This window comes from Lynx rufus, unplaced genomic scaffold (assembly GCF_022079265.1).
Source record: "Lynx rufus isolate CCGP_SWC_20201006 ecotype Redwood Valley unplaced genomic scaffold, mLynRuf1.p SCAF_4, whole genome shotgun sequence".
Lineage (NCBI taxonomy): Eukaryota > Metazoa > Chordata > Mammalia > Carnivora > Felidae > Lynx > Lynx rufus.
Genome location: NW_025814856.1, coordinates 15,426,291 through 15,452,229, shown reverse-complemented (window position 1 = coordinate 15,452,229; position 25,939 = coordinate 15,426,291). Strand labels below are relative to the sequence as shown.

General features: G+C 52.0%; 2 protein-coding genes across 6 annotated transcripts; both read right to left on the bottom strand.

Annotated features, from left to right (window-relative positions):
* Positions 1-5,594: 5,594 nt before the first annotated feature.
* On the bottom strand, positions 5,595-10,472 carry LOC124523193 (C-C chemokine receptor type 5-like). 3 transcript variants are annotated; one of them, XM_047095035.1, is made up of 2 exons: positions 10,402-10,472; positions 5,595-8,602 (listed from the first exon to the last, which is right to left on the bottom strand). In XM_047095035.1, exon 2 carries the CDS (start codon positions 8,589-8,591, stop codon positions 7,533-7,535), a length of 1,059 nt encoding a protein of 352 aa, XP_046950991.1. In that variant the 5' UTR covers positions 8,592-8,602; positions 10,402-10,472; the 3' UTR covers positions 5,595-7,532. The 3 variants fall into 3 exon arrangements, with proteins under 3 accessions (XP_046950991.1, XP_046950992.1, XP_046950993.1); XM_047095036.1 differs by lacking the exon at positions 10,402-10,472 and adding an exon at positions 9,565-10,337; XM_047095037.1 differs by lacking the exon at positions 10,402-10,472 and adding an exon at positions 9,992-10,337.
* Positions 10,473-18,701: 8,229 nt separating this feature from the next.
* CCR2 (C-C motif chemokine receptor 2) lies at positions 18,702-24,960 on the bottom strand. Of its 3 annotated transcripts, XM_047095032.1 has the most exons (3): positions 24,898-24,960; positions 24,631-24,739; positions 18,702-20,587 (listed from the first exon to the last, which is right to left on the bottom strand). In XM_047095032.1, exon 3 carries the CDS (start codon positions 20,574-20,576, stop codon positions 19,455-19,457), a length of 1,122 nt encoding a protein of 373 aa, XP_046950988.1. In that variant the 5' UTR covers positions 20,577-20,587; positions 24,631-24,739; positions 24,898-24,960; the 3' UTR covers positions 18,702-19,454. The 3 variants fall into 3 exon arrangements, with proteins under 3 accessions (XP_046950988.1, XP_046950989.1, XP_046950990.1); XM_047095033.1 differs by lacking the exon at positions 24,898-24,960 and having other exon boundaries at positions 24,631-24,813; XM_047095034.1 differs by lacking the exons at positions 24,631-24,739; positions 24,898-24,960 and adding an exon at positions 20,865-21,421.
* Between the last annotated feature and the right edge of the window lie 979 nt (positions 24,961-25,939).

The window sequence follows — 25,939 nt, the reverse complement described above, 5'->3', positions numbered from 1 at the left end:
TGACTGTCCGTCTGTCTGTCTCACTCACAAGGCTGTGCCGTTTTAGGCACCTGGATGGTGCCTTGCCCCGTTTTGCCTATTTTCGCTGGCATAGTTGTGCCTTCTCGTAGCCTCTACCTACGGTGCTTCTATGCAGCTCTCACTCAACCACACAGTGCCTCCACTTACCCCATGGGCAAGCTCCCTTACCCCATGCCCCGTGTCTTGCACAAGCCCTCCACGAATGTTCACTGAATGAATGAATGCATGAATGGGCTGCCCACAGTTAATGCACATGAGAACCGTGTTCCCACCTTGCTGCTTCTGTCGGAATCCCAGAGGGAGGGGGTGGGGAGTTGGCCTGCCTCCCTCATTTCCCAGTTTGCTTAGAGCTGCAGGGCCGACATCCGGCCAGAATTTCGTTCTCAGGTTAATCCCCCCACCCCCCACCCCCACCCAAAGCCTTTCCAAACGCACTACACAAGTTCGGACGTATTGAACACGACGCCACCAAGTTGGGAGACCCTTTCCGTCCATTGCTGTAAATCCACGGTGTTTGAGTTCACGCCCGAGAGCCCCCTCGGGTCCGCGGGGGGTTCCATTCCACTGCAGAAAGTGAGCTGGGTTGCCCACCACGCTGAGAAGCCTTCTTTAGGGGAGGGCAATTCCAATTTAAAGAAGAAATAGCCCCTATTAGGAAAGTAGCTAACGGTTCCAAGAACTTCCGTGTGCCAGGCACTGCCTTAAACCAATGTGCGATTTCTCATTAAATCCTCAAACGTATGAGGTAGTAGGTATTGCTATTGGCCCCATATCACAGATGAGGAAACGGAGGCTAGAAGCATTACAACTTGCCTAGGGACCCCTGATCCCAGAGTCCAAGTTATACTGATGCTTCTTGGATACTTACTCTATGCCAGACTTAGCCTTGTCCGTTCATAGATGCACTGAATGTTTTAAAATGAAATGAAATGAAAAATCCAGTCCCGTAGTCACACTAGGCACGTTTTGCACCAGGCTGGAGTCATCTCCGTCATTACAGAGCGTCCTTCGGGTCAGGGCTGGTCTAGATACTATATACCGACATAACTTTCAGATGTTAATAGACGTGAATAGTATCCAGAATGACAGGAAAGGACTCTGAGGTCCACAGAGGGACTCTGAGTCACCTCCCCAAGCTCCTACAGCCTCAAGGCTGGACCTCAAATCAGTCTGACTTTGAACTCCCCACTCTTTTGTCCACCAGGCTCCACTTTCCACCCTTTGGAAGGAGTGAGATAATCAATCAACAGAGAGTCCCGATTTGATGATCTGTTGGGAAACAAATCATAATTGTCTGGGGCAGCTGGGTGGCTCAGTCGGTTGAGTGTCTGAGTTCGGCTCAAGTCATGATCTCGTGGTGTGTGAGTTCGAGCCCCCACGCAAGTCTCGCTGCTGTCAGACTGTCAGCGCGGAGCCCGTTTTGGATCCTCTGGCCCCCTCTCTCTGCCCCTCCCCCGCTGATGCTCTTCCAAATAGAAATAAATATTTTCAAAAAAATCATAATTTTCTTGAAAGGGGTTTTTGAAGAATATTAGCTAGTGGAAATAAACCAAAGCACAGGAATTCTAGGGTGAATACGGGCCGTTGCTGTTTTGAGGCTGACTTGTTGCTTCCTCTGTACGATTATCGTCGCCTTACCCAGGGCTCACACAGACTTCCAGAGTTTTCCAGGTCTTCGGGGGTAATGCTTTACTGGACGCAGTTGAAGGGATGGCTCGTGGAGGGACAAGGAAATGGGGCGGGGAGGGGTGGGGGGAGAACTCTTTTGCCAACATGAGCAATACCAATATTCATTTGTAACACATCGCAAACAGACCTTTCCTACCCGAGAGACTTCTTCTGTCTTGAATTTGAAGCCACCAAGCTCCGCGTGGGCAACAGACACCCCATCTTTATTTACTGTTCACTTGGAATGGATGGGTTAAAACGTAACCCGAAAGCAGAAATGAAAGCATGATGCTTGGTGCCTCAAAGAGAGATGTTTTACGTTGCCAACTAAAGCTAGATGCATATGCTTTAAAGACCAGCTTGTGGGAAGATGGAGTTCGTGTTCTGCTGGGACGATCGAGGAGTCGAATCCGGACCCTCCCTGGCCTGTGTGCCACCCACTTCTAGGCCGGCAGGATTCTCCCTCAGACAGCAGCCCGCATCCAGCAGGCTTGGTTTGATGGGCTGTAAGCAGTGGTTTCCAAAGTTGGCTGCGCTTAGAGCTTCCTAGAACTCCGAGCTTCTGCAGACCCATCAAATCGGAGTGCTGCGGGTGGGGCTGGGTATCACTATTTGTCCAACTCCCCCAGGTAACTCCAAGGAGCAGCTAAGACGAAGCCAGCGGCCGTAAGCATGGTCCCCACGAATTCCGGATCTCGCTCTCCCTCATCGATGTGGGTGCCGGCTGTCAGGGGAGTTAGAACGGCTCCCACCTGCTCTCCTCAATGGTGCATCGCTGGCTGGCAGGTGCAATGGGGGGAACCTGTGAAAACTGAGGCCAGGACTGTTATGTCACACACCTATTGTGTCAGTGCGTCTGGCACTGGGGGCGGGCGGGCTCCGCTCTTCTTCCATAAAGTGAGGGGTCAGGCTGACTGGTCCTCAGCAACCTTCTTGTTTTCAGATGATGCGATACCATTAAGAGGAATCGAAGTGAGGGGAACACAGTAATAAAGGGAAGTGTGAATAAAGAAGAAATCCACCCACATGGCAACCGTATTGGATCGCTTCGAATACTAGGTACCCACAGCCATTGCTGGATACACATGGGAGTCATGCAAGACGGGCTCGTGGCATTGGATGGCGAAAAATGCTTTGTCACAAAACAGTTTGTGACTTTGTTGCAAGGCTGTGGGTTCAGGGATCTGCAGAGTTTGGCCCGAGAGAGCTGGGACCTTCGGTTCACCGCAGGCATCGACTCGTGTCCTCCACTGGCGCTCCTTTTCCTGGCCAGTGAGTTGAGCATTATCTACCCTGAGCTGCTGTGGAACCATCTCTTGTCCACAACAGGAATGGTAGCAGCAGAGACCAACATGAACCAGCCGAATGTGTAACCACCCGAGTCAAGGCTGGCTGCGGGACGCCCTTGTTGGATACCAAGGTGACCACAGGGAGGCAGTATAGCCCAAGATTCTCAATGGCCTGGAAGGCCTTTCCGTTGGCTCCTTTGAAAAGACTTTCAAGCGTTTAAAACACGAGTTACCATCGTAAGAAAAAGAAACTCAACCAAGTTCCTGAAACATGACGGAACCACAATGACACAGAACTTATGATCAAATTAAAGTAGTGACAATATGAAGCCAAAAATAAGTAAGCCTTGGAAAAAACGCTTGTAGACAAAAACCTAAGGCACGGCGCGCCTGGCTGGCTCAAGTCAGTTGAGCGTCCGACTCATGATTTCGGCTCAAGTCATGATCCCAGGGTCGTGGGATCAAGCCCCAGCGTTGAGCTCTGCACTGGGCATAGAGCCTGCTTAAGATCCTCTCTCCCTCTGCCCCTCCCCATATGTGCTCACTCTCGCTGTCTCTCTATCTAAAAAGAAAAAGAAAAGAAAAGAAAATACGGCACCGTCGCAACATCTATCTACAGAAATATTCAAGTTTGGCTGTCTTTCAGGAAAATACCAAGCAAGACTTTCATAGTGAGTTTTACTTAAAAGCAAAAGAACTCTGTTTCCTCTCAGGATCGGCAGCATCTCAGGGTGTGGGAGTTCTCCACGCTCTCAGGTTAAGCAGGGGTGTGCGAACAAGCTATGAAGGAGAGCAGTCCGGTCGTTCACGGCCACGTCCCTTGCTCACATCTCCACATCTCCTGTGCCTTCATCAGAAAGTCAACAATGAAACTCCGATGTTCCTGTTGAGGAGTCTGTCTTTCCCTTGGATAGGAAAGCAGTGACCTGATTTAATCACAACAGTGGCAAGACTGGTAGCCTTTTAGCTGGAGGTATTTGGAACCTTGGGATACACGTGTGAACGGAATCCCAATGTCTGAATTTGCACATTTTCCCTCCCCGCTCAGGGCGTTCGCTTTACTTGGACTTTATCCATGGCCCATACGGAACTCCCTCCATGACAGACGCCCCTGGGCCGGGGAGCAGGTGTCTTCACCCAGGATGTGATGAGTGGAGTCAGAACCTGAAAGTCACGATGAGTTCAAGCCTGTTTGTCAATCTAAGGACTGGGGCAGAGGAGGGGTGGGCCCAGGAGGGCCCACAAAGTGAGGGGCGTGGGGTGGATGGAACTGTGCCCCGGACCCTTCCTCTACTCCGACTCAGTCCCCTCCCTCCCTTCCTTGGGTCGCGCCTCCTGTTGAGGGAGGTGGAAGGCGGTCTTTCCGGTTGTTAGGGAAAAGCTGTCCTAAAACCGGCTCCAGCTGCCCTTGCCTTCTGCTCATTCCCCGGATGTCCAAGTAGGACCGTGACCTACCTGGTCTCAAGACCAGCCTGCCCCAGCCTGTAAATGCCACCTGGACCAGTCGCCGCTTCCCGGAGCACCTGTTCTCTCTGGGGATAAGAGACACGTGCACAGAAAGCCAAACGTCAAGGACGAATCCATGGTCATCACTGCAATTACAGGCAAGTTTTTAGAAGGGATTTGAAATGAAAGAAAAGCAACCTTTATAGCAGCCAGGTCCTCGCGTGTCATGTGTCTGCAGTTTGGGATTACAGAGCAAGGACCAGATTGTGACATCGTATGTCTTCTTCATTTTCTTGTTGTAATTTTTTTTTTTGAGTTTAGTTATTTTAAGAGAGAGAGAGAGAGTATGCACATGTGCACATGTGAGCAGGGGAGGGGCACAGAGAGAGAGAGAGAGAGAGAGAGAGAATCCCCAGCAGGCTCCGCACCATCAGCACAGGGCCTGACTCAGGGCTTGAACCCACAAACCATGAGATCATGACCTGAGCCAAAATCAAGGGTCAGATACTTAACCGACTGAGCCACCCAGGTGCCGCTAGGCCTTCCTCATTTTCAAACATAGACAACTGGCGCGGACTTACACATACATCGATTTTCTTTTTTTCTTTTTTAAATGTGTCAATTCTTTTGCTCCAGTAGTAGAATTAGATTAGAAACTGGAAAGTTTTCAGTGTCTGTTGCTCAGAAATGCCACCCTTAGAGGCAGCATCTTCAGACAAAGTATTCTGGCAATTTGACCCAGGAAGGGGGGCAACTTTTAAAAAATATTTCAAAGGAAGTATAGCTCTCTGTGCGTGTACGTACGGAGTTTTCCAAAACAGTGACTTAACAAAATCCTTTCACGGTTTTGTTTTGCTTTGTTTGTTTGTTTGTTTGTTTGTTTTTTAAATTTTTAAAAATGTTTATTGAATTTTGAGAGAGAGACTGAGCAGGAGTGGGGGAGGGGCAGAGAGAGAGAGAAGGAGACACAGAATCCGGAAGCAGGCTCCAGGCTTTGAGCTGCCAGCACAGAGCCCGGTGTGGGGCTCAAACCCACGAACGGCAAGATCATGACCTGCGCCGAAGTTGGACACTTAACCCACGGAGCCACCCAGGCGCCCGGCTTTCGCAGTTTTGAACGCTATTCTCTACATGTGCGCTTGACGGAAAGAATAGGAATACAGTCAGTTATTTTACAGGGTGATTTTTTACTAGGCAAGGGTTTTCTTCCAAGCGATTTGTAACTTTCTATATACATGAGCCGGATCACATCAGACATGATATGTATTCGACACACAAAGATATCAGAGTGCCTTTGAGTTGACCCAGAGGCTAGGTCATAGGATACTTGTGCCCTTGAAACGACCTCAAGAGCACTTCCGGTTGCTCCCCGTCGACACCCGCGCTCTCAAGGTCATATTTCAGAGCTGAGAAACATCAGTAGCACCTCTTATTGTTCTGATACCTTCATCTTGTGAGGGAGTCTCACTGCTTTGATGTCGCCTCACCTAATCTCTCCCAAATGGTCTTAGCTCCTCCCGGATTCCAAACCATCTCGGGCAGGTACAAAAGAGTACAAGGAGCAACTGCCAAACACGAAATCATGACCCTGTCTTTGAAAGGAATAGATCCCTTAGTGTTCGGGGGTGTGTCGGGAGAAGGCGTCTGGAAGGAGAGTCTAAAGCCACCACACTCAGCCTGAAACACCGAGTTCCGTAAAATGGTGCTTCTCGGAGCTGAGTCAGCTGGAGGCGGCGTGTTTCCAAATGAATCTGTCCCTTCTCCCCTCTGCCCACCGAGAGTTAACTCCGGAAGACAACGCTTAGGGAGGCAGTGGTGTGTCCTGGGCGGGCAGAAACTTAGTCATCCCGGCTTCCTTCCCCCCTCTGGGGCTTCTTTGCTTAGTGCTTATAAAAGCCCTGGATGTTCATTAACTACACAGTCGGCCCCTGGATGTCATAGCTGATGTAAACGTGTTCCCAGGCCTCAGACTCCCCGCATTTCCTAAACCTAGTGCTTCCAAGCCCCCTGGAGACGCCCCCTGGTTGGAGCTGGGTTGGGAAGGACAACTCCAAAGGCAGGAGCGGCCACCGCTAGAGAGCCCAGGTTCTGTCTACGGAAGGCTGTGTTCAAGCTGGCAAAACCAGAGGCTTCCTCTTCCACCAGCCCCTCCTGGTTTCGATGCAAGCCTTGGCCCCTTTCCATGCCTGAGGTTTCCTTAAGGGCATCTCCAGTCCTCGTGCGTGAAGCCTAGAGGTTCTCTCTGCCTCCCCACGGCCCCTCACCTCCAACCCCAATCCACCCCAAGTTCTGTGGACTCTCACCCCGCATGCTGCGAGGGTGTCCCCATCCCTGGTGCCCGGACCTACATGGAAAGCCTCCTCGCCTCACCCGACCTAAAGGCTCACCTTTCTAGGCCATCGTTCGGCCGCGCAACGAGCTTCCAGCGACAGTGGCCGGGGATCCCCCCCGCTCTGCTCTGGCTTTGACAAGCGGTGCTGTGCACGCTCCCTATGGTCCGGGCTCGCCTTGTCTCTCCCCAGCCAGTGCCGACCCCCCACGGCAGAGCCGCCCCGCGCATGTGCGGGGCCTGCAGGCCTGGAGCTAACCTTCCTCCCCTCTCCCCTTCTCCCTGAAGAAGCCTTCGCAGCTCTCACCCGGTCCTGATCGCCTGTGGAACTTACCAACCACACCCTGGAGGGGAGATCGCTCTTGGAAGAGCTCGTTTCTTAACAGATCACCCACAAGCACCTGCTTTCAGCGCACTTACAACCTGCACCTGTTGCCTCGAGCAGATCAGAAACCGTACAGTATGCATCTTGATTGGTTTTGTTATTCCTGTTCGGGTCACCAAACTCAAGAATTAGCAGTTCTCTGGGGATTTTTTTTTTATAATGAAATTTTTGCAGCGAAGGAAGAGTTTGCCAATAAGTTGTTGTGTGCGGAGGGGAGGTGAGGAGGTTTGCTATGTCATCAACATATATTGATTTGGCTTTCCAGACGTGACGGGCTTAAGTGGTGGGATAGATAGCCAGGTGCACGGATGACTCTTAGGCCCTCTATGACAGTAACTTCCTTTTTAAAAGGGTCACTCCCGCCCCTAGGCTGCGTACAAACACCTGGTCCAGGTCACAAGCCGACAGAGATTTCCTGCTCTCCGGTGGATCGGGTGTAAACCGAGCTCGCTCTGTCGGGGGCCTTTCCCTGGAAGACAGGACAACGTTTGCAGAAGCGCCTGGCGATGTGCTTTTGGAAGAACACCAAGAGGTAGCTTCTGAACTTCTCCCCGACGAAGGCGTAGATGATGGGGTTGATGCAACAGTGCGTCATTCCCAGGGTCTCCGTCACCTGCATGGCTTGGTCCAGTCTGTTGGAGCTACTGCAGTTATTGAGGCCAAAGGATTCTGGGAAGGTGCTCAGCAGGAGGACGATGTTGTTGGGGCCCCAGAAAAGAAAGTAACCGATCATGATCACGAAAATGAGCTTCACGGCCCTGTGCTTCTTCTTCTCGCTCCGACACCGGAACAGGGTCCTGAGGATGGCCGAGTAGCAGACGATCATGACGAGCAGGGGCAGGACCAGGCCCAAGATGGTCATCTTCAGTGTCTGGAAGTTCTTCCAGAAATGATACTGATTGGATGGAAAATGAGGGCTGCACGTAAAACGAGAACCCTCTTTTTGGGATCTGCTGAAGATACACCCCGGCAGAGAGGCGACCACGGCCACCGCCCAGGTGACCGCGCTTGTCACCGCCCCAAAGGTGACCGTCCTGGCCTTTAAAGCGAACACAGCGTGGACGATAGCCAGGTACCTATCGACGGTCAGGAGGATGATGAAGAAGTTTCCGCCAAAGTACCCGACGTGATAGAGCCCGGTGACCGTCTTACACATCACATCCCCGAAGACCCACCCGTTGGCGGCATAGTGGGCCCAGAAGGGGAGGGTGAAAAGGAAGAGCAGGTCGGAGATGGCCAGGTTGAGCAGGTAGACGTCAGTCATGCCCCTCAGCTTTTTGCAGTTGATGAGGATGAGGACGACCAGCAGGTTGCCCACGAAGCCGGAAATGAACACGAGTGAGTAGAGCGGAGGCAGGAGCCTGGCTGCGATTTGCCTCACGTCGGTTTTCTGGCAGGGCTCCGACAGCTCGTATTCAATGTCATAGTAGGGGCTCGTGGCTTGATAATCCATTTTGCTCGACGCTGTGAATAAAGAAAAAGTGATCGTCTATGATACCCCAGAATGTACTTGGCGGTGGTCCGCCGTGGGTGCAAACCGTCTTATCCACGTACAGGCTTTTCAACATTGGTATGTAGGTTTCTACATTTAACGGAGCTCCCTTGTTTGGCCAAAAGAAAGAAGGAAAGAAAGAAAGAAAGAGAGAGAGAGAGAGAGAGAAAGAAAGAAAGAGAAAGAAGAAAGAAAGAAAGAAAGAAAGAAAGAAAGAAAGAAAGAAAGAAAGGGAAAAAGAAAGAACTTTTTCAGGAAAAGGAAGGATCGCTATCACCTCTGCTCACTGGACGGAGACTGTGACTCTTGGGGGGGGGGTTCACAAAAGCATCGTCTGACCCAATAAAACCTGGCGCTCTGTAGCCACGTGGGACGAATGAAGCTTTAACAACGTCAAGAAACTGACTCAGGCGCTGTCTAACACTGTCTTACCATCTCTGCTGCAGCTGCCTTCCCTGGGGTGAGCTTATACAGAGCGTCCCCCGGAGTGTGTGTTGCTAACCATGGACGGTTCCCAAGGGCACCCTGTGGGCCAACAACTTCACACCCATTCATTCAATTAATCCTCACGGTCACCCTATGAGTCAGGTCATGTTATCGTCCCCATTTTGCAGATTAGAACTCAAGGCACAGAGAGGATGAGTAACTTGCCCAACCACACACAGCTAGAAAGCAGCTGATTTTGAAGGCAGGCAGCCTGCACTCTCATCCAGCAGCTACCTAGTCTCTCGCTTCTTGGTGAGGGAAGTGGAGTGTGGTATCGTCAGCCTGGCACCTCGACGCGGTCCGGATGAAACGGGCCGCTGCCCAAGTCCCCCGAGAGGGTCGTAGCAGCCAGTAGCCAGCTATAAAGTCTGGGCTGCCATTCTCACGTGTAGTCTAAGTTCGTGTTTACAGTTCCCGAATTGCTATGATTAAGAGCTCCCGCACATACCCAAGCAATCGAGGTAGAAAACATCTCAGGTGCCACCATGCATATTCTGGGTTTGCTCAGCCCCTCCATGACCCTCTGGCTAGCCTGGTCTATTTCGGTTCCACTTCCTGGTAGAAGTTTCTTTAATAAATCCTCGTGGGTTTCATGTTTCCTGTCCCTCGGATTAGGTAGCAAGGAGACACATACAGAAAATTTCACCTTAAATTCTGAGCCAGAGCAAGAACCATACATTAAAGGACACGAAATGCGCTGTAGAGCTGATATAGTAAAGGGAAAGTTTATTTGATATTTGTAGTCCAATATGAATTCGGACAATTTTTACCCTTCCCTCTTTTCTGAGAAAAACAAACGAAAAACTGGACTTAGATACAACTCGTCTTGGACATACATTCACAGGGCATCCTGCCTGGTCAGTTTCAGTTCTTACCAGAAGATCATTCTGCCAAGATTTTGGCCAAGAATCATCTCTCTGAAAAGATTTCTTTTGAAAGGTGAAGTTTCTTCCTTCCTTCCTTCCTTCCTTCCTTCCTTCCTTCCTTCCTTCTTTTCTTTCTTCTTTCTTTCTTTCTTTCTTTCTTTCTTTCTTTCTTTCTTTCTTTTAAATATTGCTCCCTTTACAACAATCTTTCATTCCCAATCATGTTTTGTATCTTCGATGTTATCACAGTTTGAAATTGATTCTAAATTCTAACTCTTTTCTCCTCTCGAAGATTATGATTTAAGATAGCTCTACGAGCCTCTGGTGTGTGTCCAGATTTCTAGGGTTTCCTGTAAAGCTTTTTACTCATCACAGAAGCTGAGCTAACTAACAGACAGAGTGGCTGAGGGATGACTTACCAGGAGGGTTCTTGTAGGGGAACGGATGTCTCAGCTGCTCTGGCTAGCTGAGTTGTGCAAATCAAACATATAGGCAGCATAAAAGTAGGAAATGCATGGTTTCTACTGAAAGGGGGAGGCGGAGTTTTAATGAATAAGTACATTTCAGGGCCAAAAAAAAAAATGAAACAGTTCTTCTTCTTCTTTCCTTTTCTTTTTAATTGAACTTAAAATAGGTCAGAGACTAGATTTCTGGCCTGAAAGTTTATTTGTGGGCTTCCCTGACGACACTATTTTCTTTTGTTTTCTGCTCATGCAACTACACAGAGTCTGTTAGAAAATAGAAGGACTGAAGGATATTAGCGTAGAAAAACATTCACATTTATCGGGTCAAACCTCCTCATTCTGCCCAAAGAAATTGCTGCTTCAGAGGCCAATGATTTATTTGTATAAGACCACAGCGCTTATCAATGGTGAGGCTGAACAGTTGAGATTCTGATTCTCTTAAGACTTGCCTGCAATGAAAGCCACGGAAACCAACTTGAAATTGACAGGGGATGCTTCACGTGAAGCCCGTGGTCCCCTTTAGCCACTGTCTCCCCCATCCCCTGTGCCCAGCCCAGCCCACACCCATACCTCAGGCCCCAGTACTATTTTTCTCTGCAGACAAAAACAATTGGTCATCTAAAGGGCTTTTTTTTTTTCAAATGTTTTTATTTATTTTTGAGAGAGAGCACAAGGGGGGAGGGGCAGAGAGTAAAGGAGACACAGAATCCGAAGCAGGTTTGAACGCGGGGCTTGAACTCATGAACTGCGAGATCATGACCTGAGCTGAAGTCGGACGCTTAACCAACTGAGCCACCCAGGTGCCCCTAAAGGGCTTTAACTGTAGGCTCTCACGTGAGCAAAACACATTGCCCATCTTCCTTGGGGTCGGATACATCGTGGGGCACGTCATTACGAATTTCCTCTACCCGGTCGCTATTTTGCAGCCCTCCAAACCGGCTGGTGTTCGTGAGCGCCTGCACCATGCCAGATACACAGGCAGCAGAGATCCTGTCTCCAAAGAAAGTCTATCTGTAGTGATGAGAAATTTCCCACATAAAGTGAGCAGGAACGGACCAAAGAATAGGGTCAGGTTCAGGATTCTAGGACAATACCACCTGCAGGCACATGGAGCTTTCTTGGTGGTTGGTTACTTACCTAAAAACCTCAACTGTTGATGGCAGAGCTGAAAACACTGCGGGAGAGCCAGCCTGAGCCTCAAGAGCGCCCTCTGGGGTCTTCCGTTTTGTCCACGACAGAATCAGAAGCATTGGCTTGTGTGGTCTGAGAAAAGGCGGAGGAGACCCCAAACCTGGGGGGCACAGCATAATGCAGGGCTAAGCAGGTGGCCTCCCCAGCCAGCCTGCCTGAGCTTGAAGCCCGGCCCAACCCTCAGCTTTCTCTTCTGTGGGATGGGCTGAATAATGGGTTGCCTCATGGGTTTGTGGGGAGGGGCTCACGAGGCACCCACATCCAGAATTTGGCACATAATATACACTCGATAAACATCAACCCCCCTAGCTACTCATTCCGTGATCCTTTCCTAGGGAGAGTTTATTTTATAAAAGGTCAACAAAATTGGTTCCCTGGGGTCCTTGTCTAGAGGAGGGTAGTATCAGCCAACTGGAAGCTGAAAGAGAGAAGTTAATGACTGGCGCTTGGAGAACAGGAGGAAATGATGGCTGGGGGAAGGCAGAAAAGCTACAGAAATAGCCCAGCAGCAACCACCACCCATCCAGGGTGTACGCTTGTGTTACAACAGAGCCCAGCACTGGTCATCATAACCGGGAGAGTGAATCGGGAACAAAATCTCCGAGTTCATCCCGTGCGCGTAACTCAAGAGGGAACGCTTAGGAACCGGACTCTGCAGACCTGCTCCAGGGTTACGTCCCGGCATCAGCCTTTATTTTTTTTATTTTTTTTTCAACGTTTATTTATTTTTGGGACAGAGAGAGACAGAGCATGGACGGGGGAGGGGCAGAGAGAGAGGGGGACACAGAATCGGAAACAGGCTCCAGGCTCTGAGCCATCAGCCCAGAGCCTGACGCGGGGCTCGAACTCACGGACCGCGAGATCGTGACCTGGCTGAAGTCGGGCGCTTAACCGACTGCGCCACCCAGGCGCCCCCCGGCATCAGCCTTTAACTACTTGCCTCTGAACAAGTTTCTGAAACTCCTCCATGCCTTGGTTTTCGTACCCTTAAACATGGGGCAACACACACACACACACACACACACACACACACACACCAACCCAACACACAAACCTATTCGATAGGTCTGTGGTCAAGATCAAAGGATATAACAAGGGCAGAGTGTTTCCCAGATATCAGCCCTCTGTGGGCTACTTAAGTGTGCTGTATATTTTGCAAAAATGTGGGTTCACAAAATGGGTAGCAAATGAATGGACATACAATTTCGCAGAAAACAGGGAGTTTTGGGTCTTCTGAGACCAGCTTTGTCTTCGCTGGTGCTGTGTGGACGTGTGGAGCTCTCAGATGCTGCCGAACGATGTTACATTTCTGCACGTGCCCGTGGCTGGCTTTCGTTTTCACCACCAGGGCTGGGGCTTCGCCCTGTGTTCCGCGTGTCCAGCGTCAGGGCGGCTGAGGATGTGACGGCAGGCTTGCCCCCAGGGGGCAGTGTGGAGCAGGCTTGGAGTCCCAGACTGCGCTGCCTTTAGCAAGAGATTCCCCTCTGCCCTTCCACTTCCTCATCTGTCAAGTGATGCCCTCGATCCCCGGGGGTTCCGAAGGCAGCTCCCCCCTTCGGTACTCTAGATGACTGTGTGGCCATGCCGGTTTGGACAACACGCACTGGAGGGGAAACGGGGTGATGATGCATATACGGGCTGAGACAGGGAGGCACAGCTTAGCAGGTGTCTTGTTTATGCGTCTCGGGTTTCTGGGTCCAGGGGTGGATTCTGGCCATCTCTCAGGATGGAGTTCATCCCAGGGAGTCACAAGCAAGTGAGGACCCCTGGGCACTTCTGCAGTGTAGAATCAAGGGAACATTTCAGTCTGTCTAGTGTATGAAGTTAGGGAAAACAAAACAATGGAAAGTAAGGGAAAAAATCAGACATAGGCTTACAATCTCAAAACAGTCCTTTTTTTTTTTAATGCTCATTTTTGACACAGACAGAGGTCACATGGAGAGGTGGCAGAGAGAGAGGGGGCCACAGAATCCAAAGCAGGCTCCGGGCTCTGAGATGTCAGCACAGAGCCCCACGCGGGGCTCGAACTCATGAACCCTGAGATCCTGACCTGACTCAAAGCCAGATGCTTAGCTAACTGAGCCACCCAGGTGCCCCTCAACACAATCCTTTTAAACACGGGATGTGTCTCAATCCGGACTTTTTCCCACGTATACCTTTTGGTTCATTTTCCCACACATACACCAGGTCTACATGCTTCTCTCTCTGTTTTCTTTCTTTCTCTTCTCTTCGTTTCTTTTTTTTCTTGTTTTGCTAAAGATCACAGTATAGGCCTTTCATCGGGTTATTAAAAAAAAACGCTCCCTCTATGTGACTCTTCCATTGTTATTTTTATGGTGGATTTATTTATTTATTAATTACTCGTTTGTTTCTATGTCAGTGTAATTTAGATGCAGCAAAGTGTACCGATCCTAGGTGCACAGCTTGGGGAAGTTCCGGTATGCACACGCCCACATAACCACCTTCCCCCTCGCCGATCGAGGTGATAGGGAATTGTCCCATCGCCCCAGAAGGTCGCCTTGTGCCGTGCCCGGAGGTAAGGGCCACTCTGACTTCTGTCACCGGGGATCCTCATGTGCCTCTCCTTTAAGTCCATATAAGTGGAATCGTAGACGCTACCCTCTGTCACGTCTGGCTTCTCTTGTTCAACGGAATGCCATAACCAGTCTCGCCAGAGCCTTGCTATCAGACGTTCCGGCTCCTTCCATCGGTCCGCACTACAACAGCCCGTTTCCAGTATCTGCTGTCAGTGCTCTGTGACTCCCACCAAGGAGGACACTCCCAGTGTCCCCAAAGTCACCTTCCCCAAGAAATCCAGAGAATCCCTGTGGTCCTCAAAGAAACAGGAAGAATCCCTCCTTACTGACATTTTGTCACCTGCGTGCCTTAGCAGTGATGCCTTAGCAATGGCCCGTGACTCCCAGCACCGCTTCGCCTTCTGCCTCAGACACACGACGTGCTGAGTGGGGCTGGGGGTCATCACGCTGTCCTCTCTAGACTAATGTCTCTGTGGTCCAGGCCCTTCCCGGGATGGCGGGGGTGGGGGTGGGGGTGGCGAATGCAGTGCAACGCACCGATTAAGGGCTGTGAGAGGCCCAGGGTGACTTTGGCGGATCGGATGACACCTGAACCTCTGTGTTGAGGTCTACGCAAAACAGGATATCATGTAGGACTTTTCCTGTTGCCCCAGAACAGGCGGTTGCAGCCTGAGGCTGAGGGCAGGGAGGTGTTACGTACCCTCCAGTTCTAAGGAAACCACTGACACCCGGGTTACCCGTCTCCCTCGGGGGCTCACAACTGTGCCCCCAGTTGTCGTGTCAACTCCTCCCACCCCAGTCCTATAAGGAGACACATCTGGGCAGGAAAGGCTTGTAGAAAAGGGTGGGATTGGTGGGGAGGTGAGAGGGGGCTCTTGTCCTCAAAGCCAAGGGTGTGTGGGGGTCTGAGAGAATCGTGCGAGGAATGGGGGGCCAGCACCTCCTTTCTGGGTGGGGCGTCCCCCGGGCAGCCGGCCAGCCGGGCAGGTGAGGAGGGGACTGGAGAGCCGAGGTGGTGGACAAAGGACAGTGAGGCAGCAAGGAGGGCTCGAGGATGTGAGACGCCCCTGGGTCAAGTTCCAAACGTAGTGCCGAAGCGACCACGTCCAAAGAGTTCGCCAACTGCAATCACTCACCGTACCCAGGGCCAGCCCTCCCCCCAATTCACGGGAGGTCCGCTCACCAGCCCGGATGCCTCTTCCTTCATGACAAGCTGCTTCTTGGTGACCGCTGGTGGCCTTTGGGCTGCTGGCTAATCTTCCCTGAAGCTTCCCTGAAGCCCTGGCAAATCTTCCATTTGTTAGGGAAACCCGGATAAGGAGAAAAAGGCAAAGTGGAAGGAGGGGGTCCGGGTGGCTCACTCCCAGCAGGCGGCAGGGCCAGCTGCTTCGAGCGTCGTCGCGCATCGCGGATGACAGCAGGGGGGAGGAGGGGCTCTGCCAAGCCCCCAACTCCACCAGAAGGCTTAAGACACCCGTCCCTGGGAATGATGATCTTCCCTGACGTCTGCTTGACTCAAACGGCCCACTCAAGTGTTCTCCTCGGGATAAAGACAGGGTTTCCGCTTCTAGAATGGAGAGGGTTGGCAGCTTTTGCCTGGCGCTTTCCCTGGTGGCACTAAAATCCCACTGTAGCTATTACCACTGTGATGTAGGGCTTTCATCGAGCTAGCTACCCTCTCCTCTGGGCTCTCAGATGATTTCACATCGACCTCTATCTCCGTACTCTGCACTGTGCTTGCTGATTTGCAAACACTCCATCTTCCACCCCTCCACGCCCCCACCCCCCACCCCCCACCCCCCCGTCCCTGCACTTGGAGGTCTGAGTACGGGGGAATTGACACATCGTCCTTATGGACCTGCCCCAGACCGGCGCGTGACGGATCCCCAGGCACGCTTGTCACCCTGAATTCCAGGATGGAACCACAGATACTTTTCCAAATTTTATTTAGAAAGCCACCCTGTACCGTACGTACTAATTCACTTTTGTGCTTCTTGGCAAACAGCCCCCGCGGCCCGGTGGCTCCAAACAGCGAGCACGGACCGCTTGCCCCTGTGACACGTGGCTGCCGTGTGCCCGGCTCTGGCCGTGTTCTCTGCGTCTTCCTGCTGGCTCGCCACAGTGCCTGGTGTGGCCCGGGACGCACCTTCCGGTGGCTGAGCAGGGGGAGTCAGGGGCTCGGCCCAACCACTCTACCCCTCTGTGTGGCTGGAGCAGATGTCCCTCCGCTCACTCTTCGGCGGCCGAGCCTCCCGGGGAGGGGGTTGGGGGGGGGGACACCCGCAGGGCACACTGTCAGTCACATGGCGAGGACGAGAATGTGTAATCGCACAGGGGAAGGAGGGAAAAGTGAAAAATAAGACAACCTAAGGTTTATCATTATTATTTTTGTGGTTAGAACACTTCACACGCCTTCTACCCCCCCTGCCAGATTTTTCAGTGTATCATACATCATTCTATCTACAGGTAGAATGTTGGAAAGCAGATGTTTGGAACTTGACGCCTTGTATGACTGGAATTTGGGGCACTTTGGCAGACGTATAGAGAAAATGCGGCATATACACGCGGTGGAATATTACTCAACCTTACAGAGAAGGATGTCCTGCCTTGTGCGGCAACATGGGTGAAGCTTGGGGACATTATGCTGGGTGAAAGAAGCCACTTGTAGGAGGATGAATAATCCACGATTCTCCTTCTACGGGGTGTCTAAAATAGAATCGTGGATGAGGTGGTTGCTAGAGGCTGGGGAGAGGAGAAAATGGGGAATCGCTAATCAGATTTTTTTAAAAAAATTTTTTAAATGTTTATTTATTTTTGAGAGAGAGAGAGAGAGAGAAAGAGAGTGAGCAGGGGAGGGGCAGAGAGAGAGAGGGAGACACAGAATCAGAAGCAGGCTCCAGGCTCCGTGCTGTCAGCCCAGAGACCTATGGGGGGGGGGGCAAACTCACGAATCTTGAAATCATGACCTGAGTCAAATTCAGACACTTAGCCAACTGAGCCAACCAGGCGCCCCCCCCAGATATATATATATATATTTTTAAAAAACAATATAGTGCGAGCATTGATTCATTTTCCAAATCATAGCTTTAAAAAACCCCAATATTTCCATCTCATCGCCACAACAACATTTCACGCATTCATTCAGATGATACAAGTACCTGAAGGTGAAGCATGCACTCCCCTCTCCAAACACACACGCTTCTTTCCAGAGCCTTCTCTGGCTGTGAAGCAGGAAAATAGAAGCAGAGTAACTTCCAGCTCCCGAGTTGCCAGGTTCCAGAAGCCCCGTGTTTCCTGCTTGCACCAGACCCGAAATGCACTGGGTCCCCGCATGGCTGTTTTTCACTTGGCTCCGCCGAGATAAAAGTCTTTGCTTCCTGAAGTGACCCAACGCCCCTCCTTTACAAATTGGGTTTCAACGTTTGGTTAGGGTTCCGTGCGATATAGGAGCTCCCAATCCAAACCGGACAGTCTGAGCCTCAATGAGGATATCCACAAAGCACCGAAGCGTCCAAACAGCATCAAACCCCTGACGTCCCGGGCTGCGCGAGGACACGAAAGAGATGTCTGGCAGTGAGTCCGGGAGAATAAAGACGCAGTTGGGATGGCAGTTGTGGAGTATGTGCTGTGATCCCCATGATACTAGTTAGACACCAATCACTAGGCAGATCACAGACCCGACTCCCCGATCGACACTATTTATGCTGCACTGGTAGTGTTCCCAGCATCCCGCGCTCCGACATTTTAAGCTCAAAGCCAGATTTCGGTGACTAATACGGTATTTTCAGACTTGACCTAAGAGCAACTCTTCAAATGACGCTTTGCCCCATTTACAAGTTGTAGTTTTAGGTTTACTTCTATTTTTACTCGAGGGTGATGATGATGACGATGAGTTTTATTTATTTATTTATTTTTTTTACGTATCTGAACTCTACGCCTGTATCCAAAAATGAGGCCCTGGAAGGTAGTTTGCAAAAACGCTTTTCCCCAGCCCTTCTAGAGTCTTCCACCCTGCCTGGTGGGTTAGACCCTGACGTTCACAGGCCGCCTGTGACGTCCAAGGCAGGGCCTCTGTCACGTCTGCCGGGCCCCTTCTCTGTCCCGGCGACACACCCCGGGGCCCACACCTGTCGCTCCCTATCTCGTGGGCCCACTGAGGAGTTCTGGGTGCACCGTTTTCTACTCCCCACGGCTAACTCTCCTGGGGGCCGGGCAATCCTCTGGGCACCAGTGATGCGATGAGGCCTGGGGGAGGGCGGCAGAAGGGGCTAGGGCAGCAGGAAGCAGGGACAGGCAGCAAGATCCAAAGACATGAGGCCTCTATGGGTTCTGATGCCTCCTTCCTGGCCTTCCTGGCCTCCGATTCTGGAAAAGACTGCTGGGGCAGTGGCCTCACACACCCTCCTGAGCTCCTGATGCAGGAACTAAGCCTTCACTCCTTCCTATCATCACTACCTGCACCCCCCTCCCCCACCGCCCGCCTTTCCCTGGTTACGACCCGTCGAGGGCTCTTATTTTTTCATCTCATTATAGATTACGCGTATTTTATTAACCAAGAACGTTCTTACATTTTTACATCGGGGGAGGTGGCATGTGAGACGCGTGTGAACAACGGGGCATGGGGTTTGCTAGATTTCAGGCGTAGGGTGCGTGGTTATCGCAGATAAATCACAAGGAAGCAAAAACGTGTCCCGCGCTTGCACCGGAGAGGATGATTGGACCCAAAGTAAACTCTCCGAGAGTTGTTATGGTTCCCAGGCTCTGGGACCCGGGGGTGGCGGGTGGGGGAGGCCTTCCAGGCGGGGCTGGGGATGATGCTGCTGAAACCTTCCTCCTCACCCAGGCTCAGCCATGCCCACAGCTCCCTCCTCCTGGCACGGCAGGGACCCCACACGCCAGCCCCCTGCACCTGCTCAGTCCCCTCCCTGCCTCCAGCTGGGCCCCTGACCAGAGAGAGAGCACTGCGGGGCGAGTGAGGCGCAGGTGAAGGCTGGGAGAGGGGCATAGGCATTCTCCAGATGTGGCGTTTCCCAGGAACTGGGGAGGAGCTCTTTGGAGAGTCACGGTCTGCACCCGCAGTTGTTCTGGAACATTCCCTGAGCGCCCGTTGGCCGCACAGGGAGGGACGAAGTCTGTCTTGGTGAGTCCGACCCTGAGCTTCCCGCGCGCATTCGCCTGAGAGGCTCACGGACCTCCCTTCTCCAATGGACCCCCGAAGCCTTTTATCACATGCAGTTTTCCGTCCCCCCCCTTGACGGTCGGAGGCAAACCGTTACTCGTTTACAAGCCCGCGGACACCTCCTGCTCGCCTGTGGAAGGCGTGTATGTGGAACTCACTCGATCCGCGGTCTCCCCGTAGAAGACCGGGCACTGTTTGCAGAGATGCTTGGCGATGTGCTTTCGGAAGAACACGGAGAGATGCCTTCTGAACTTCTCCCCGACGAAGGCGTAGATGATGGGGTTGATGCAACAGTGCGTCATTCCCAGGGTCTCCGTCACCTGCATGGCTTGGTCCAGCTGACTGGTGCTCTGGCAGTCACTCACGTTAAAGGACTCCGGGAAGGTGCTCAGCAGGAGGACGATGTTGTTGGGGGCCCAGAAGAGAAAGTAAACGATCATGATCACGAAAATGAGCTTCACGGCCCTGTGCTTCTTCTTCTCGTTCCGACACCGGAACAGGGTCCTGAGGATGGCCGAGTAGCAGACGATCATGACGAGCAGGGGCAGGACCAGGCCCAAGACGCTCCTCGTGACTGCGTGGAAAGTCTTCCATCCTGGTGGGAAAGAAGGGCGGCAGGAGTAAAAAGAGTCTTCCCACTGCAACTTGTTAAAGACGCACCCCGGCAGAGAGGCGACCACGGCCGCCGCCCAGGTGACCGCGCTTGTCACCGCCCCAAAGGTGACCGTCCTGGCCTTTAAAGCGAACACAGCGTGGACGATAGCCAGGTACCTATCGACGGTCAGGAGGATGATGAAGAAGTTTCCGCCAAAGTACCCGACGTGATAGAGCCCGGTGACCGTCTTACACATCACATCCCCGAAGACCCACCCGTTGGCGGCATAGTGGGCCCAGAAGGGGAGGGTGAAAAGGAAGAGCAGGTCGGAGATGGCCAGGTTGAGCAGGTAGACGTCAGTCATGCCCCTCAGCTTTTTGCAGTTGATGAGGATGAGGACGACCAGCAGGTTGCCCACGAAGCCGGAAATGAACACGAGTGAGTAGAGCGGAGGCAGGAGCCGGACCGCGTTCTGCCTCACGTCGGTTTTCTGGCACGGTGCGCTGTAATCATAGTCGTAATTGGTGGTGGGTTCCTCGTTGCCCCCCTGGTGGCCGGTTGTGAACAGAGACTGGGGTGTGGACAGCATGGGGTAGCTGAACAGGGCAAGTGTGTCGTTGTCGCCCATCTTCCTCCGCCCTGTAATCAGAGGACGAAATGATCACGCACCGCGTATCGGCCGCCGTCCCCGATATTAAAAATGTCCCCGCTCCCCTTCAGCCCCGGCCCAGCGTTCGTCTTCCTTTCGCGGCCATCACCTTGAAAGCTCGCACGCGCCCGTCAATCACTTTCTTTACTCCTTCCAGCAGATACCGCTTGTCGACCCTCCGGCCGTTTCTCAACACCCTGGGCCTTCCCAGAAAGCCCGACTCTTATTACAAAGTTCCCCTCGCTGCATACTTGCTTTTTTTCCTACCTCCTCTGCAGGGCCGCGCAGGCCCGTGACCCACTCCTGGACGGCATTGTGGAAGGGGACCCTGCCAGGGGGTCCCTGGTAATGCTCTCCTCTGACGGGAGAGAAGCAGCAGAAGCCCTGGCCCCCCCGGGCCCCTTCTGCCTCTGCGGCTTGTCTGGTGAGGGCCTGGTGCTTGGGACCCTGAACAAAAGACTCAGAGGATGGAGCAAAACGAGGCAGAGTCCCAGCATCACCAAGTCGTAAGCCCTGGCCTTGAACAGCCCATCCTCTGAAAAAAATAAATAAATAAAGCCTTGTTTGTAAGCTACGGTGCATTCCATGGTATGTGGCTGGAAAGCCGAGAGTGTTCTTGCTGACACCCCTGTCCACCCTCTGCCTCCATCACCCTGCCAAAGCTTCTCCTGCAAGATGGCAGTGACAATCCCACTGCTCAATGCCTGGCTCTCCTTCAGCTTTATCCTCGTTGAGCATCGGACCCGTCTGTTAGGTTCTTCCATTTAAAACTCATTTTGGGGGCTCCTGGGGGGCTCAGCCGGTTGAGCATCTTACTGTTGATTTCAGCTCAGGTCGTGATCTCGGTTTGTGAGGTCGAGCCCCGCCTCGGGCTCTGTGCTGATGGCACAGAGCCTGCTTGGAATTCTCTCTCTCTCTCTCTCTCTCTCTCTCTCCCTGCCCCTCCCTCCCTCTCTCAAAATTGCTAAACCTTTGGGAAAAAACACAAACTCGCCTGGCTTCCGGGAGGTTAGTGCCTGTCTCGCACCTTCTTACTCATTTTCTTCGTTGGTGTCTCCTTCCCCCGTCTACACTGCGAGAATCCCCGGGCACGATCCTTGGCTGCCGCCTCGTTACCCGCTGTCTCTTTATTCTCACCCCAGAGTTCTTGCTGAGTCGTGTGGTGTAATCACAGGGCTTTAGGCCCCCCGAATGCCAATGCTGCCCGAAGCGCTGGCTTCTGGTCTCAACTTTCAACCCCTACCTCTCAGAGTTGAGTTTCCTACTGCCTCCTGCATATAAGAACTCACTCGTTTGACCAGCATTTATTGAGCACCTACTGTGAGCCATGCTGCATTCTAGGTAGTGGAGATACAGCAGTGAGCAAAGTGGGGATCATACAGGTACCTCACATTCAACCCACCCCGAACCCAACACCCCCGGAAGCGTCCTTCAGCTGGTGGACTCCTTATCTTGGCTACTATCCTTGACTGTCCAGGAAGCGGGAGTGGGCATTGTCCCGGGTCCCTCGTCTTCAGAAGGCTGGGAGCAGGCCTCAGGAACCAACAGACCCAGGTTCAAATCCTGCCTCCAACGACTTACGAGTTGTGGTATTTGGGGCTAACTACTTCCTCAATTCGCAGTTTCTTAATGTATAAAACGCTAACTCTGCTGAGTGGCCGCAGAGATGAGCGAAGAGGAGGACCGAGCGCAGCGCCCGGAGCAGGGACGGGCTCTGTGCGACCTCTGTCGCGTCTAGTGAACTTCACCTCGTAAACACCTCCGGGTCTTGCCCCCCTGCCAGCCCCTACCGCCTGGCCTCGGACGCTGCTCGCCTCATCGTTGCCGTCGTCTCGCCTTGCACGCGGCTTGCTCCTGACCACGCTCCGTTTCCACCCGTCTTGCCCAGCACCGCGCTGGGAGATCGGGCGTTCCTCTGCTGAAAAACGCCAGCAGCCCCACGATTTGTATGTGGCGGGACCTCAAAGGCAACGTCCTAGCCTAGACTCGTGAGCTCCCAGCCATCCGCCAGCTGCTCCGATTCCCCTTCTCTGTGAAGCCAAACCCGCCTCCCCTCTCAATCACTCGAGAGCGTCTCATAAAACCGTGCTTGCCTCTCGACAGGCCCTTATCACACGATCTTCCATCGTGTGCTCCCTGAGGTCTAGCTCATGTTCCTGTCCCCGGCTCTTAGGATAGCCTCTGGCTACAGGAGGCACCAAGAAATGTTCATTGAGAGACTGCGTGAAAGTCTTTACACCGAGTCTGACATCTAACATCAATAGTCTCAAGAAAGTCGATTCTTTTTCCTGGTGGTGGCTGGGAATTTGTTTTTCTCTTTGTGCAAGCCCTTATTCTTCGGTTTCTCTTGTGATCGATACTTCTAGGTTTTGCATTTCACCAAGCCAGATTGTTGGAAATCTGCAGCAACTAAATAAGACCTCTAATCCAGTTTGGGAAGAAAAACAACGTATCCACCACAAGGATGACACCTGGGATCGTTAAACTGAGGGCTCCTCGAGCTCCAGGTGCTGTGCTACGTGCTTTGCCCGCATTAATTGATTTACTCTTTGCAATAATTTTGTGAGCACGTGTTCACACATCTTTACGGTGCAGAAATTCGAAATTCGGGCACGGATGAGTTAAACGACTTCCCCAGATTCACAGGACAAGTGATAGCTGAGCTGGATTTTGAACGTGGGGCTCTTCAGTTAAAAAGACCCCAGGAGCTTCTCTTCCCAGGCTGGGAGCACAGAGACGGATGCAGAACTGGTAACGATTTTCTAGGTATCCTTGGTAACGATTTTCTAGGTATCCTTGCCTGCCTTGAACAGAACTTCTTTGGCATTTGGATTTAAAGCCCACACACTCACCCACACGAGCATGCCCCACTCATGCGCGCATGCACACACACACACACACACACACACACACACATTACTAGAAAATAAACGCCATGAGGGCTTAGGGATTCGCCTTGCAAAGAGAGATCTTGGTGCCCCAGAGCCTCAGCCGGCACCCAGAGGCTGCTGAAGAAATACCATTTCGGTAAATGAATGACAGAAAACTAGCAGGCTGCAAGCTACCGAGAAACGCGATGCCTCGCTGTGGACTAGCCTCCCGGGTAACGCAGCGGGAGACCTGATACGGGGGGTCCTTGCACACAGCCCCTTAACTGCAGCACACCCTCTGGGCTGTTCTGTAACCAACCACAGGGTTAGCCTCCTCATCTGGGTAGGAAAGTGTGCACTAGGCCCATGGTTCTCAAAGGCTGGGCTTCAGCAGCACACAGGAAGTCTGTAGTCAGAAATGCACAACCCAGACCCTCTGGTGGTTCAGAACGGGGGTTGGTGGGGGGAGAGGATGGAGCGCGAGGAAGTCGGTTGCTCTGACCGCTTCCACCTTGCCTCCCCTCCGCTTTGTTTACCTGCACTGGCTTCTCAACTACCAGCCGCCTCTTCCCACACTGCTTCTCCCCAGTCACTCCAGCACACCTAGCTCCTAGCACAGCAGACACTTAGCAAGGTGCCGCTTTCAAGTGGCAGGACACATCCTGAATCAGTAAAAAGCCGCCTCTCAGGAAAAGAGGTTCCTCACTTCAGCCTCCGTGGCTGTCCTGAATTGAGGCAAGGGGCCCATTGTGGTTCAGGGCCTGGACCATCACATATATGGAATATGGGGGCGGGTAGTATTTGGGATAGAAAGTTCCAGTGCTTTCAAGCCCTTGGAGGCTGGGGAGGGCAGAGTGAGGGGCAGTAGCCTGAGCATCCTTACTCTCCTGTCTTCTTCAGCGTGCTGTCCTGTCACCTGAGCCCCGTTGGCGGGGGGGGGGGGGGTCTCAGCCTGCTCTGAACTTGTTCACTGCTATCAGAGCCTCTCCAATGATCCTGGTGCACACACCACCCTCCACCCTTTCCTCCATGAAGACGATCCCCCAGGAGCCTGGGCTATGCAGCCCTCAGGGTGCTCCCATCCCTACATCTCCAGCGTCGGGATGCTTTCAGCCTGTGACTCATAAAATAATGAAAAAAAAAAAAAAGCACCCACAACTCACCAGTGGATGGCTTCTCCCAAGTGGCCCTGGAGCGTCAGGCTTCCCAGCAACTGAACCAAAGAGATCCGGAGGTAGAAACTTGGTGTGCAGAAGAAGGAAATAATGTTTCCTGCAAAAAAGAAGGCGGAGATACACGGGCAAGTAATGTTAAAAAATTTAAGAAAAAAAAAAACCCACACAGAACAGTGATACAGTTCTTCTTTTCCAGCCAGGAACCCTATACCCTAGGTTGAGGACTTCAGAGTAATATTAATTTTGAAATCTTACTTATGCAACCTTGAGTATGAGTCAAGCACGCCCTGTACATCTGCTCCTGTGTCTAACGACTCTGGGGTTATCTTGTGGGTCTCTCTATCTGGAAATCTTCCTCCTCTCTTCTGCCGGTGATAATTTGCATGAAATGAGCACAACAGAACTTCATTTTTCAGAGGATAAATGCCAACAGGGGGGCTGTGGGTGATGGTGGAGACAATATAAAGAGTTTCGTGTGACCATCCACAATGGATTTGGAAATTTTATCCAGGTACAGATTTTTAATGAAAAGGGAATGCAAAATTGTCTCTTGTATTAGAGATGTCCTTAGCAAGAAGGGCCTCAGTTATTGTAGGTTCCACTCTCCAGAAAGAAGTTTTTATAAAAGAAAACACCACTGAGAGTCTGGGAAGAGAGTAGCATGGAAAGCACCAGAAATCTCTCTCCCTATCCAGGCAACAATTGTACCGACAGAATCTGTCTGACCTAACTATTCCAGAACTCTGGAGTCTACTGAAGGCCCTGCAACGGTCAGGGGAAGGCTTGGATGATCAATTGCAGTTAACTTTGGTCATTTTTAGCTCTTGGCACAGTAGCAGCTATCCGTGCCCCACCCACTCCCCTTGGCACACATGCATAAAGATGTAATTCTGTGACACTAACCACCAAAGGGGGTGAGGACAGAGCCGTATAAGAGCGGGGTTTTGTGTGTTGTTGATGTCGAACTGGTATAAATTTAAACTAGAATGGGGGCGCTTGGGTGGCTCAGTCAGTTAAGCATCCGACTTCGGCTCAGGTCATGATCTTGCGGTCCGTGAGTTCGAGCCCTGCGTCGGGCTCTGTGCTGACAGCTCAGAGCCTGGAGCCTGCTTCGGATTCTGTGTCTCCCTCTCTCTCTGCCCCTCCCCTGCTCATGCTCTGTCTCTCTTTGTCTCTCAATAATAAATAAATGTTAAAAAAAATTTTAAACTAGAATGTTATAACCTTGGGATATTATATGTGATCTCTGTGGTAACCACAAAGAAAATAGCTTTAGAACATACATGAAAAGAAATAA